The sequence below is a fragment of the Megalobrama amblycephala genome, linkage group LG17 (genome assembly GCF_018812025.1).
Source record: "Megalobrama amblycephala isolate DHTTF-2021 linkage group LG17, ASM1881202v1, whole genome shotgun sequence".
Classification (NCBI taxonomy): Eukaryota; Metazoa; Chordata; class Actinopteri; order Cypriniformes; family Xenocyprididae; genus Megalobrama; species Megalobrama amblycephala.
This window is the reverse complement of record NC_063060.1, coordinates 30829513-30844288: the sequence shown is the minus strand read 5'-3', so window position 1 is coordinate 30844288 and position 14776 is coordinate 30829513. Positions and strand designations below refer to the sequence as shown.

General features: G+C 37.6%; 1 protein-coding gene across 4 annotated transcripts in view; it reads left to right on the top strand.

The window, feature by feature from the left end:
- The window catches only part of col15a1b (collagen, type XV, alpha 1b), a 56365-nt gene that overhangs the window by 36226 nt on the left and 5363 nt on the right, over positions 1–14776 (top strand). For 2 of the 4 annotated variants that reach the window (XM_048163837.1, XM_048163836.1), the window contains exons 7-36: positions 1569–1609; positions 1741–1914; positions 2117–2143; positions 3798–3860; positions 3990–4076; positions 4282–4344; positions 4471–4602; positions 6087–6140; positions 6258–6293; positions 6591–6713; positions 7387–7449; positions 7668–7703; positions 7794–7835; positions 7964–8026; positions 8200–8235; positions 8437–8520; positions 8609–8674; positions 8923–8958; positions 11384–11446; positions 11534–11623; positions 11702–11737; positions 11825–11878; positions 11966–12022; positions 12107–12166; positions 12292–12333; positions 12901–12925; positions 13040–13114; positions 13763–13788; positions 14365–14463; positions 14599–14743. In XM_048163837.1, the coding sequence (XP_048019794.1) occupies positions 1569–1609; positions 1741–1914; positions 2117–2143; positions 3798–3860; positions 3990–4076; positions 4282–4344; positions 4471–4602; positions 6087–6140; positions 6258–6293; positions 6591–6713; positions 7387–7449; positions 7668–7703; positions 7794–7835; positions 7964–8026; positions 8200–8235; positions 8437–8520; positions 8609–8674; positions 8923–8958; positions 11384–11446; positions 11534–11623; positions 11702–11737; positions 11825–11878; positions 11966–12022; positions 12107–12166; positions 12292–12333; positions 12901–12925; positions 13040–13114; positions 13763–13788; positions 14365–14463; positions 14599–14743 (1998 nt within the window). The remainder of the gene's footprint in view (positions 1–1568; positions 1610–1740; positions 1915–2116; positions 2144–3797; positions 3861–3989; positions 4077–4281; positions 4345–4470; positions 4603–6086; positions 6141–6257; positions 6294–6590; positions 6714–7386; positions 7450–7667; positions 7704–7793; positions 7836–7963; positions 8027–8199; positions 8236–8436; positions 8521–8608; positions 8675–8922; positions 8959–11383; positions 11447–11533; positions 11624–11701; positions 11738–11824; positions 11879–11965; positions 12023–12106; positions 12167–12291; positions 12334–12900; positions 12926–13039; positions 13115–13762; positions 13789–14364; positions 14464–14598; positions 14744–14776) is intronic. The other 2 variants (XM_048163839.1, XM_048163840.1) reach the window with 2 other exon arrangements.

Genomic DNA, 14776 nt, shown 5'->3' with positions numbered 1-14776 from the left:
TGAAATCAAAAGTTCTTTTAAGCCTTTAGAAAAAATATTATCAAAAGGCCAGCCGACAGCCTAATTGTAAAAGAAGCGCCTGAGCAAGTAGAAAGAACTCAAACTCAGGAGGCGGAGGAAGAAGGGGCGAGGGTAAATGCAATGTTGCCCTCGCAATGAGAGGGAATCGATCACAGACGCTATTGGTGTATGTGATCAATCACCTCCTCAAACCTGCTTCTTCCTCCTCGAGTCCAGCCGTCTCTGCACCTGTTCTGAAAAGAGGGGTGCCTGAGCGGCCATACTGGACCTCTGGCCCTGTCTCAGAGCCTCAGCTCAAGATGGGCCAGCCTCCTGAAAAACTACATGCTCAGAAAAACTATACAGGAAAACAAGGTCTTATTTTAAAGACATAAAATAGACCCTGTTCATCATTAAGCACCTCATCACCTGCACTACCTAAGTTCCTACCTCTCTGTTGTTCCTTGTCCGGTCTCGTATATTGTTGAGTGTGTGAATCCCTGTTCCTGTTCTGATATATTCTTATTAAACTGTTTGAACCTGATTCTTCATCGTCCTCGTCTGCCTGAGCACATAGCGTTACAAATATATTACAAAGCATGTTTTACTCTTAAACTGCAAGAAAATAAATGACAAATGTCAACATTCCAAATTTTAGGTTGAAATATTTAAAAAATGAGCTTTCAGTAAGATTTTGTTTGGGCGCAGTACCAAACTTTTTCAGTAGATGACACTAAAGCTCCATATCTGACCATTTAAGAGTGCCTCCATTTGAGTGATCTGAACCAAATATTTTCATACATTTTATGAAGCAGTCTTCCTATTAATAAGTAGATTGGGCAGTTTGGCGGTATTTGATTTGAATTCAACCTCTAATAAACACATAATTAGAACATGTGTGTTCATTATAGCTCCATTGTTCTCTTGTGCTCTGCCTTCTCACGATAACGTTGTATTAGGGAAAAAAAATCTTTGCGTGCTGTAGTTTACACAGGACTGGCAGGAAGTTTTTGGTGTGTGTCCTTAAACAGTAAAGTTAGAGAAAGACAGTCTTGCCACTGTAAATCGCTATTTTTATGCACTCTCCAAGATATTTTCAGAGATGATAGACAAGATGTTATAAAATGATAATTTAATGAAAACCCAATTTTGACAAAAGATGACATTCAATCTTTTTTTTTTACTTTACTGAAAACGTTCCGTCGGTTTTCCCAGATCGCATCACATATATTAAAATAGACAGTCTTGGTGAACATAAGCGACTTTGTTGTATCTGGCAATTAATAAACAATATAGCACATGAGACAGGAGGAGTGAACTTCATCCATCTTGTTTACTCCTTCACTTGCGTTGTCAACTTCTGTTACTGCTTCACTTTCATTCCGTCCGAACACAACATTTTTCAAAACAGTAGTCAACAGTACCATTCACTCATGAACACAACAGACTTCTTTCAAAAACATTAAAAAATCTTAGTTATTCCAAAAGTATTTCAGCAATTAAATATTAATATTAATTAATATGGTCTCTATTTGATTATGTAAAATATTGGTTGTTAATTATTTCAGAGAGTTACAAAACACATCAAACGGAGGAGATTACAGCAGATGTAAGTGATAAACTTCATTTATGGTTGTAATAGGTAAAATGATACTTACTTTTAAAAATAAGTAATGATCTTTAATGATGGTTAAAATGACGCAATAATCCTGCACTGAGTTTCCTCTTGAAATGTCTCAGCGTTCAGGTCAGGGACAAAAAGGGGAACGTGGAGTACCTGGACCTGCAGGCCCCCCGGGACCCCCTGGACCTCCTGGACCATCTCTCCCACCCAGAGATTCAGGTCAGCCTGGAAAGAGAGGCCCACAAGGTCCAATGGGTCCACCAGGAGGACCAGGGAAAGATGGGCAACCTGTAAGATTATTTCCTGTATGATAATGACACATTATTAAATTTGCACTGATTGCACTTTTGCTACTTCTTCTGATTCTTTGTGAGACTTGGATATGATAATTATGTTTGTAAACATAGTACTATAAAACATTTCATGTCTCTGTAGTATAAATTTAGTGAGCTATCAATTTTTTAATCTCTTGATCTCTTGCCTGTTTTACAGGGAAGCAAAGGTGAAGAAGGAAAACCAGTGAGTAACAATTTGTTTAGATATGGACAGTAGACTGGTATGTAGAGATTAAGGACATCCATTCAGTACAGTATTACACAATGTTGAATTAATATATTGACATTATTGTGCACACAGTAATATTGTTAAATGAACAGTTCTTTCTATTTAACAATATATTTATTGTATTTTCAGTTTGCATATCACATCAGATTACACAGTGAATAACATGTGTCATGTAACACACAGCAAACATTTTTCACCCTATTCTCCCTCACCCTATTCTCATATCAATAATACCTAACCAAAAGGGTTTTACTTTCTCACATTGCTATATACAGTGGTACTATACCTTTTGCCTCATTACACTTTATACAGGTATCAGGAATATTATCATTAAACTTAAATAACTTAGCAGGAGTTATGTATGTTCCCATCATCCATTTGTGCTGTATGAGTTTCAAGCTACTGTTGACTGTCTGCGTCTGAGCCTTCTTACATGCCTGCTGCCAATCTTCTAGAGATATTTCATCACCTATATCTTCTTTCCATAATTTTAGTTTTGAATCTGAGGATTCATCAGACCCAGACACAAACAAGTCATACAAAGATGAAATTAATCCATTATAATAACAGTGTCCTAAGATTGCTGCTTCTAATGGGGAAATGACAGGAATATCTAAAAAAATGGGTCTTTGGAATGTCATATTTGGTTGATATTAATGCAAAGGACATAAATACTTAATCTTCACTGTACATATCTTGCACTTTCCTTAACCTTTTTTCAGCCCATATCCGAAATCCTGCATCAGATTTTCCTGGCTTGAACAATCCTTTCTGGTAGAAATACAATGGGTTAACAGTCCAAACATTAACAGGGTACAGGAACGGGAAAAACAAAGACATGGAGAACGGAATGCTCAGAACTGCAGTTGTAACACTAAACAAGACTTTGCAAAGAATGACTGCGAAAACCAGGCTTATATAGGGTGAACGGCAAAATAATGAGGCACAGCTGTAGACAATCAGTGATGATGAGTCCGGGCAGAGGATTATGGGGGATAGAGTCTATGAGGGAATGACAGTAGTCTAGGGTGGAGTGCCCTCTAGTGGACAACCAGGGCACTCTGGTGATCGTGACACATTATTTGAATCAATAAATATTCAGTGTCATTTACTTTTGACAAATTTGCAGTATTTTAATTTAATCCAGCTTATTTTTTACGTAAGAATAAGCCCAGCCATTTTTAATGTGCTTTCGCTGTCAGCTGCTTGATGTTTCAAACTGGTTTTTATTATCATATTATTTAAATTTATTACAATAATCATAAACAGTTTTGTAACGCTTTACTGCACTTTATTCTTCTTCTAGTTGTTTACCTATAACGGCTAACAAATCCAAAGTCTCTTCATGTGGATATCAATATTTATAAGCAGTGCTGACAGTTTCTGTTCCTTGTTTGTATGTTGTTTGTTGTGGTTTATTTTTGTGTAGGTGTTTTAAAACTTTAATAAATAAAGAAAAGAAAAAAAATGAATCAGAAGTCTTGCACATTTACAGGAAATATATTACTTCCACGTTAAAAAATAAGAATGTGATAAAATGTCATGGCTTCATGTTTACATCTGTCTCCGCTGATCTTAATATATCAGTCCACGTGTCTCTTTAATACAGGGACAGAGAGGACTGCCAGGACTTCCGGGATTACCTGGAGAATCTGGGGTTAAAGGAGAAAAGGTGAGGGATAATGCAGTTGAGTTGCCTCCCAAACATGTGATTATCCACAATGTAACATTGTAGCAAGCACTTTCTGCTATGGCCTGTTGTGTTGTTGTTTTTTTCAAGCTTGTATTTAAATCTTTTTAGGGTGATCCTGGGATGGGTGAACCTGGATTGCCTGGTCCACCAGGGCCTCCCGGCCTACCAGGGCCATCCAAACCAATTAAAGTTCCTGTGAGTATATTGCACAAAATGCGTGGCTTGAAGTATTGCTTTATATTGGGTGGAAAACTGAATTTGATGCCAAAGCATGTGATTTGTAACTGCACAATTTTTCAAAATAACATCTTTGGCTACTGTAAATCTGATGTAGTCTGATGTAAAATTGGTCATACTGTGCATCTGGTTTATTAAAATAAATCTCCATTTTTATTGACAGTATGGATTTGATGCTCTCGGCTCTGGATTTGGAGATGTTGACATTGATACAGAACGTCTTAGAGTGAGTAAAATCTGACCATGTTGAGAGACATGGTTACATACTGTATTTAATGGCAATTAACAGTAAGGATTATCATTGTTTATCCATTGATTATCATTGTTTATACGTGATAATGTCATATTCTAGGGTCCACCTGGTCCTCCAGGCCCTCCTGGGAAACCTGGTCCACCTGGTCCTAATGGCTCCTTTGGGGGTTTGCTCCCTGGACCTCCGGGTGCCCCTGGAAAGGATGGGAGAGATGGGCAACCTGGAATTCCTGTGAGTTTGTTCTCTCTTCACTTAAATCAGTTGCTGAGGAAAGGCTCGGTTTACATTTTGTTAGAATTCATATCCCATCTCTGTACTCCTTTTGTTGTTAACTCTGATGTCTAATGCACCCAGACAACCTAAATTGAAGCAACGTAAAAAATTATAAGTAACTCAGACCAGCAGATAAATTATTCATTCCACATCAAGCACTTCTTGAGACCTCCTAGTGTTGCTAAATGATGGCTATACCGCAGTCCTTATCTGATTCGTGTTGTCTTCTTTTCTTCTCTCAATTACCCAGCTGTTTGAGGACTGGTTTAGTGGGTCTGGCACTGACTCTGGGTTTGGCTCAGGGTTTGGCTCAGGGTTTGGCTCGGGTTTTGGTAAAGGACAGACATTGCCCTGGTTCGTTCAGGTCACTGAACCAGTAGGTTGGAAAAGACAGAATTTTCTCTCCAACAATTTCTGCTTTTCCTCATTTGCCTAAATGCAAACTGAGATTTGCAATAGGTTACAGTGTTATATTTATGAATGTATTTTCTCAGTTATCCAAGCAAAAACTCTTCCATCACATTTCCTTTTTATATCTTAAAAATTCTAAATTGTGAGATTAAAAAAATCACAATTACTGAAGTTAATTGCAACTTATCTCACAATTTAGAGATATAAACTTTAAATTGCAAGAAAAAATGTCAGAATTGCAAGAAAAAAATTGCAATTATCTGTTTTGTTTTTTATTCTGTCACGGAAACAAACTTCCATGGCTGCTAAATGTTCTAGAAGTTGTCAGATATCTTTTTCAGGGTTTTCAGTTTATGTAAATGGAAAGGCAGACTTAATTTAATTAATAATAGAGGAATAATGAAGTATACAAACAAACACCATTTCTAATTAAAATAATTTCTCAGTAAAACAGTAACATTAGTCAGATGCGGTTGCAGTTTTGAAAGAAAAACAATGGCGATTCAGTTTGAAAGGGTATGTACGCACAAACTACAAGGTTGCATTTCAGGACAGCTTGAAACTATGCTGCCTTTTTCTGAATGTTGGAGAAAATCTGTCTTTTTAATTTTGAACTGTCTGCTTGTACTAACAGCAATGGCAACTTAAAACATTATGCTGACACACAGCATAATCATATATGTCATATAAAGACACAAAAAAAAATGTATACTACTTTTAATTCATATTTGCTGCAAAAACAAAATGTAATGCAGTGTGTCTGTATAGATCAGGGGTGTCGAAGTTCTGGAGGGCCACTGTCCTGCAGAGTTTAGCTCCAATTTGCCTTAACACACCTGCATGAAAGTTGTTAGTATGCCTAGTGAGATCTTGATTAGCTGGTTCAGATGTGTTTAATTGGGGTTGGAGCTAAACTTTGCAGGACAGTGGCCTTCCAGGAACAGGACTGGACACCCCTGGTATAGATGCTGACTTTTATTGATGTCATGTTGTGTCATAAGCTGGCGTTTTGATCTGTTTCACCTTTAAAGGGTATTCCTGGTCAGGAAGGCTTAAGTGGACAACAGGGTCCAAAAGGAGCAAAGGTATGAAACTGACCTCATCTTAATGAAAGAACTCACTCAATGTCATATAAAACTGAAAATAAAATCTTTCAGAAACGTTCAAGTTTGAGCTCTACACCTCATGACTTTCTTTCATAGGGTGAACAAGGAATAAGAGGGCCCCCTGGACCTAAGGTATAATGTTTATTATGTACAAAATATGATGCACAAGGGTATGTTTTAAGGATGAAATCCAGTCATTTTAATTGGAATTCCCAACGCAGATTTCACAACAGGTTCAAATTAGTCATACAGATTTGCAGAAAGTGACTTCTGTGTGAGCTGTGCTTCATATATTGCAACACAATTGACAATAGACAACCTTTTTTGTTCACGAAATTTTGATAAAAATATGGCTGCAAGTTGAAACCACCATTATTTTCAATTTTATTTCTCATTATTTTGTTTATTTCATTCTTACTTTTTCTAAAGGGTGAAAATGGTGACCTTGGCCTGAGAGGTCCACCTGGCCCTATTGGACCTATGGGGCCGAGGGGTGTACCTGGACCACCTGGCCCTCCTGGCCCACCAGGGCTCTCAAGCAATAACTTCAAGGTGGACACTTTGATGGTCTGAAAAATCTACTAGCAATTGATTTAAGGATAGATATCACAGAAGTCCTGTTTTGTTTTTTAGAGGCATCTTTAGAGCACATAATGGTCAACAGCGGACTACTGTTTTGAAATTATCCTGCTATTGGTTCATCTGAAACATAATTACTGTGACAAGGGTAGAGATAATCAAATCCTCTAATGTTTCTTGAGTAATTATATATAAAAACAGGTCAGGCTTAGCCTCAGTTACTCATGTACTGATTTAGTGGAATGCCAACTTCAGTTAGTCAAGTGCATGATTTAGTGGAAAACCAACTTCATGTCGAAGGCCTTGTTTGATGAAGAGAGTCTAAAGCAAATACGCTTTCAAAAGATACATTCAAGTGATGTGACATGAACAGGACGATTCAAGGATCATATTGGATCTAATTTTTCCTTGGTTTTTGAAGTTTTAGTTTTATCATTTTTTGTTGTAAATCAAACTCATAAAAGAGAGCTGTATTGCTTTTGAGATAATATCAGGTCTTTGAGGCAGAAACTATTCAAACATCACTTTTCAGGGCCAGAACACCATATAGTCCATTCAAACCCTTAACTACTAATTTTGAGGCTTTTCAGTTGGTCTGGCTTTTATAGTCATTTGTCTAAGGATAGGGGGTGTTTTATTCTAACAGGATTTGGATGGTTCTGGTGAAAGTGAAATGTTTCTCGGAGCCGGAATTTCAAAAGGCTATCAAGTGAGTGTACAAAAACCATTACAACTATTATGCCATTCTCAAATTCTATTCACATATCAAGGTCTTTTATTAACCTTGGATGCATCATCGCATGTTACATTGGTCAGAGTTCATTTTACTTGTGTACACAAAAGCTATTTGTTGGATGGTCCTATTCTGATTTTTTTTTTTCCTCTGATCTTTCTCCTCTCCTCTTTTCTTATCTCCTCTAATTTAAGGGGCCTCCTGGTCTTCCTGGCCCACCAGGACCTCAGGTCTTTTTATCCTCAGAAACATTAAATATTAATTTTATTTATATATATATTATATAGTATTAATATACATGTTCTGATTCCTTCCTGTAGGGACTTCCTGGAGCTGACGGAGCCCCCGGTTTGTCTGTAAAGGTTTGTCAAACTTCACTACAGTTTCACTAAATGGCTACATAAAAACACCCCAAATAATTTCTAAACTCAAATGAGTTTGTTTCATTTCACAATGTCATGTTCCTGATACCTGTCTCTTCTCTATTCAGGGTGAACCAGGATCACCAGGACCTGATGGAAAACCTGGATTAGCTGGTTTACCAGGAGTCAGGGTTAGTCTTCCGTTTCTTGCATTCTTGGAGAAATCATATAATAATGTACTAAATAAGTATTCTAGCAGTAATAAGTGATTGGTTAATTTATAGAGAGAGAGCAAATACTGAAGTATCTGTGGCACAATAAAATGTGTAATATTTCTGGCTGTTGTTTTTGCTACCTTAAACAGGGGCCAAAGGGAGACAAGGGCAGTCCAGGAAAGAAGGTATTATATTGTTTATTATTTTGAGCAGTTATGTGACATTATCATCTGACCTTTGACCCTCAATATTCACACCAGATAATGAATAATACATGATGATATTCAGCCTAAGCCGAGTGCACAGTGTGTGATTTTTGCAGTCTGAGAAAAAAATCATTTTGTGTGTAGTACATGCTGTAATTTGCTGTATTGATTGTGACTCAGGGTGAGCAAGGTCAAGATGGACTGAGCATCACAGGGCCTCCCGGCCCCCCTGGCCCTCCTGGACCAATTGTTAACTTTCAGGATGTAAGTACTGTATGGAGTGTGATTACCTGCTTTGCTATAATATTATGTCTGAGATCCTAAAAAATAATGATTTCCCCCCCCCCTCCAGCTCCTTTTTAATGATACAGCAGCCAAATTAAACCTCACTAAGATCCGAGGACCGCCAGGCCCTATGGTATGTAAAGCAGCTCATTGTTTTCCCCTCAAAAGCTTTTTAAGATGCAGCATGTTTAACATGGATAATACAAACGTCAGCTTTTAAACTATATTTTGCAAGAAGCTTGTCTGGGAGCAATCAAGTTCCCGCGCCTGATGGCACAATGCTGCTAAATGCCTGGCATGTCCACATGATCTGGAATGGGTTTGTTCTTTGATCATGCATCACATAATTGCTTGCTTCTCTGTGTGTGGTGCATGTTGCAGGGCCCTGAAGGCTTGCCTGGCAGAGCAGGATTTCCTGTAAGAATGTCCTTCATCTTTCAGTCTGCTTTATACACTGAAACTATTTTAAGATGATATACTGGTGATAAAATGATGCAAGGAAGTATTCACACTTGTAGTTTGGTTCTCTTGGTTCTTTTATTCCGGGACCAAAAATTATACATTTCGTCCTGGTTTGATTAGAGTCATTTTTAAAACCAAACTTAAAGATACAAAAAAACACTAGCTTTTATGAAGTATATTTTGCGGCGGAACTTAACGAACATCCAAAACAATGCTGTGTGCTGTCTCTGATGCCTGTAATGGGCATCATCGTGAATATGATGAAAAGGACCAGGTATGGTTGAGCATTCTGGTCTTTTTAGGGTCACATCTTGTGACATCACATCCTGTTTTTGGTTTGATTAGATGTCTTTGATCTGTGTTGCATTCATATTTCAGTCAAACTGCACCAGAGTTCGTTTGGAAGTGCATTAAGACCCACCTTTTCAGTGGGTACACTTGTTTGGTGTGCACCAAGGTTCGGATGGCAGCGTTCACACTCCGCACTAACAGAGCAATCGCACCTGAGTTTGTTTTAATTGAACCAAACCTGCCAAGTGTGAATACACCCTAAATTGCTGAAAGCAACAGATCCCATGGGTTAATCCATCTCAAGTGGTCCAATGAAGTTTGCTTGACCATTTTTTATTTTAAATACAGATGTGTGGTGAAATAAAAATAAAAAACTGGTGGGTTTTAAGAAAGGTGTGTAATAACTCAAAAAAAGGTCAAGCAACCAACTTTACTTGAGAAGTTGAGATGTACTGATCCATCATCATAGTGCATAGTGATTTTGCCAGTTTACGTTAGCTAAAATGTTCATAATTTGGTGGTTGTTACATTTTTCTCTCCTCAAAAATGTGAAGGAAGATTTCAATACAAGTACAACACATGTAAAAAAAAAAAAAAAAAAAAAAAAGAGAGAGAAATAAATCAAGGTTACACAGAGGCACTTACAATGGAAGTGAATGGGGACAGTTTTGAAAGTATTAAAAAGCAAAAATGTGCTTATAAAATTATAAAATTACTTACTAATGCAATTCTTCTGTTCAGACTTGTGTATAAGTATATGCTTTGTATTTGTTTTTAAAAGTTTAGATCTTAATTTTTAAAGGTGCCCAAGAACGTTCTTTCACAAGATGTAATATAAGTCTAAGGTGTCTCCTGAATGTGTCTGTGAAGTTTCAGCTCAAAATACCCCATAGATTTTTTTTAATTAATTTTTTAACTGCCTATTTTGGGGCATCATTAACAATGCACTGATTTACACTCGGCGCCGCCCCCTTAAATCGCGTGCTCCCTGCCACACCAGCTGTCGACTATATTACAGCACATTTACAAAGTTCACACAGCTAATATAACCCTCAAATGGATCTTTACAAGATGTTCGTCATGCATGCTGCATGCATGCTTTGAATTATGTGAGTAAAGTATTTATTTGGATGTTAAAGTTTTATTCTGAGTGAATTTGAGGCTGTCCTCCATGGCTAACGGCTATTGCTACACTGTTGGAGAGATTTATAAAGAATGAAGTTGTGTTTATGCATTATACAGACTGCAAGTGTTTAAAAAATGAAAATAGCGACGGCTCTTGTCTCCGTGAATACAGTAAGAAACGATGGTAACTTTAACTTCATTTAACAGTACATTAGCAACATGCTAACGAAACTTTTAGAAAGATAATTTACAAATATCAGTAAAAATATCATGCTATCATGGATTATGTCAGTTATTATTGCTCCATATGCCATTTTTCGCTGTTGTTCTTGCTTACCTAGTCTGATGATTCGGCTGTGTGCAGCTCCAGACATTAACTGGCTGCCCTTGTCTAATGCCTTTTATAATGTTGGGAACATCATGGGCTGGCATTATGCAAATATTGGGGCGTACACCCCGACTGTTACGTAACAGTCGGTGTTATGTTGAGATTCGCCTGTTCTTCGGAGGTCGTTTAAACAAATGAGATTTATATAAGAAGGAGGAAACAATGGGGTTTGAGACTCACTGTATGTCTTTTCCATGTACTGAACTCTTGTTATTCAACTATGCCAAGGTAAATTCAATTTTTGAATCAAGGGCACCTTTAAGGGTTTACAGTGTTACATAGTTATGGTCATGAAAACTGGATATAACTTAACACTAAAATTATTATAATGTATATTGTTTATGTCTTGTGGTTATACTATTGAAACAGTGAGTATTTTAATGTTTACAAGTTGGACCGATTCACGTTCATTGCAAGTGCCTCACTGTAACTTCGATTTTTGCTGTTTTTACAGAAAAGAAGGAATTATTTTTGTGGTAATCAGAACTATGTGAGCTGACTTTCTTTGGGGTTATAAACTTTTAAATAAAACATTATAATGGTAGAAATAACTTGCACGAATATTGTCATGCTCAGGGCCCAAGGGGACCAAAAGGTGAAATTGGGTTTCCTGGTATTCAAGGACCTACAGGACTGAAGGTATGAGTTTAAAATATGATCAGAAATGACCTGCTGTACTATAATGAAGCACAAACTCTCCCATCAATTTATTGTATCATTTGAAAGGGAGAAAAAGGGGAGCCAGGCAATTCCATAGCCGCTGATGGCTCGCTAATAACAGGCCTGAGAGGATCCAGAGGACCAAAAGGAATGAAGGTTGAAACTATTTCCTTTTGAGCTTGATCTTTTTTTTGCTCCTCGATTGTTTGACATTGATGTCGTTGTACTTTGCAGGGAGACATCGGTCCCACTGGACAACCTGGGATTATGGTGAGATTCATCTCTAACACCAAACTAAAAGCATTCATAAATAAATACTACTATAGAAGAATATATATGTTTTTCTATGATCTTTAGGGGCCGATTGGACCACCAGGACAAAAAGGAGGCTATGGAATGCCTGGTCGACCAGTCAGTTTTATTCATTTTTATCTGTTTATTTATAATTTTACATCTCATAAATGCTTATTTCTACTCACTCCCTGAAATTTCTTTTAGGGTCGGCCTGGAGCAGTTGGAAGGAAAGGGGACAAGGGAGATGCTAGTGGGCTCCCTGTAAGTTAAACATTATTTTCTTTGCTTCCATTATGTTTTAAATCTTTAAATCGAATTATTTATAACAACTTACCTGTATTCAAGGGTCCCCCTGGTCCACCTGGACCTCCAGGGCCACCAGGACGAGTGATTGGCCTCAATGGAGTAAGTTTGATTCTCTTAGCAGATTTGCAGTGTATTGAAATTAAATTGAGCATCACAGTGAGGTTTATCCTAAAATGTGCAATTTTCACAAAAGTTATGAAATGATTCTGCTCTGAATCTTGAAGACAGTTTTCCCAGTTCCTCCTAGACCACACTGCAAAATACCAGTAAGTTAATGCGTGAAATTCTCCGATTGGTGGTTTGGCGCATGTCATTCTGGCTCGGCTCCTTTCCCTAATACACTAGCCCTGCCCACTTTGCTCTCTAAGGTGCTTGGGTTTATGGTCTTAAAACAGCATAGAACAGGCTTAATTTACAAAACAGAAAAATTACATTTTATTTAAAGTCAATATATATATATATTTTTTTTTAGATATTTGTCAGCTCAATTATGCCTGCCTTATGCTGTCATTTACAAAATCAGGAATGTCTCTTCTCTTCATGGTCCTTTAACCCAGTTTCTCTTCTCATCTGAGGTGTTCTCCTAAGCTCACCAAAGCATGTTGCATGAGCTCTAACATTTGTTGGGCTCATCAGTGAATTCATTTTAGGATCTGGTGTGCTGTGTACATTTTAAAATGTCACACTAACAAAACAGTTCACTCCTGAATATGCTGACATTAGTCGACATGGGTTCATATTCATTTTATTATTTTATATCAGACAATATTTTCATAATCATCTGTTCTGTCCAAAACGTTGTCTAATTTTATACAAAAAATGTTTGTCTGTAGGTCAACAACAACAATTCACAACAAGGTATATGTAGCAGCCTTTTCAACAATTTGTTTTTAATAGTTAAATACAGATTAAATAATGAATAAAGAACTTTTGAGGTTAAAAGGTTAAATCTGTTTTTTTGCATTGAAACAGGCAATGGAAGAGTGTCATTTGGAGTCAAAGGGGAGAAGGGTGATGTGGGAAATCCTGGGTTGCCAGGAACTCCAGGTATAATAAAAATGTCTTATTTTGGAAAATTAACCATTAACCATTAACCATTAACCTCCTCATGCTCACTAGTAAAACTAGTTTGTAGTTAATTTCTTGTATAAATGTCTCAATTACAGTAGATAGTAGGCCTATAGATAACAGTCATTTCTGTTGGGTTTATTTTGTTATTGAGAGGAAAGCACATGGCACATATTTACGTATGTGCTGCTCTCAGCAGATCATTAATGGTATACCGGTGCAAAGGTATTTCAAACTTCTTTTTACCCCTAAGCAAAAAAGAACTGAAATCTTTGCTAACTCAGTTTTTTCCACACTCCCTTTCAATTTCTTCTTCTTCGTTCTTAAATTTGATGTTTACTCTGCATTTATGTATAAGGTTAGCAACTTCATTAAAACAATATTTGGACTCCATAACCTTAGATCTATTGATTATTCCACAGATTCTCGAATCAGCATATCACTAAGGGCATTCTGGGCTGAGCGAGTGGCCCTGAGCAGACTGAGCGAGCAGAGAGGAATCTTCAGAAAGGCACTCTCTGCTCCCCTCAGCTCACATGCTCTGTATAACACACATTGACAGGCAAAGAGTCCAAAGACCAGTCATCAACACTTTTGTATTGATCTTTGTGTTTTATCTCTTCACAGTGCCTATGTTTCCCCAAGATTATGTGGTAAGTACTTGTTCAATATCTCACATATCCCATGAATAATATCTTTTTTAGCATTTGCATAGAAGGACACTTAAAATAGACAACATTTTGCACACACCCTTGAGTTTAAGATAAGTTATGGGTTTTCAATCTGGGGTCCTGGGATACTTGCAGCTGTAGGGGAGCAAGTGTAGCCCCTCTAGTTCACACCTGCCCACTCAAACCCGGGCCCGTCTTTATGGGAGGTGGGCACTCTAACAAGGAGGCTAAAGGCCGCAGTCTCTAGCGTCAGTCACTAGAGCACCTCTTGTGTTCAGGGGAGTGAGGTTTACACGCATACTAGCCTACGTCTGTTACACAAGCTCATAAAAGATTAAATGCGCTTCAATTTTTTGTGTTTGTTTTGATTATGACAATTTACTTTGCCAAAAGCGCCAGCAGAAAAAATCGGATAAAAATAGTGTAAAAAATGTTTAGATATATAACTAGTAATAAATAGTAATGAATTTTTTTTGCCTGTTCATGAAGTGATTGACTTTGCTATTGTTTTGTGTATGTATGTATGATTTTGTATGATTTTGAGTATGTGTCTCTAAGGGTGTTAAAGGTGATAATGGCTACAGAGGGCAAAAAGGAGAGAAAGGGGATCCAGGTTTGCCTGGCACTCCAGGGCTCCCTGGGAGAGCAGGCCTTGTGGTAAGTCTACTATAACTAATCAGTTCAGAACCAATACAAAAAACTAAATCTCACTATTAAACTAGGTCTCTAAATGAAACAAAAACTTGAACCAAGTCTGTCCTTCTTTGAATAAGCCCTAATATGACATTTTAGGGACCTAAAGGGGACTCTATTGTTGGCCCTCCTGGGGACACTGGTGCCCCAGGTCTGCCAGGACTGCCTGGGTATGGAAATCCAGGACCACAGGGGCCACCAGGACCACCTGGGCCACCAGGTACCCCGTCGGCATATGGCTCAGGTGACAACAAATACTTTATCATGACTTAAAATA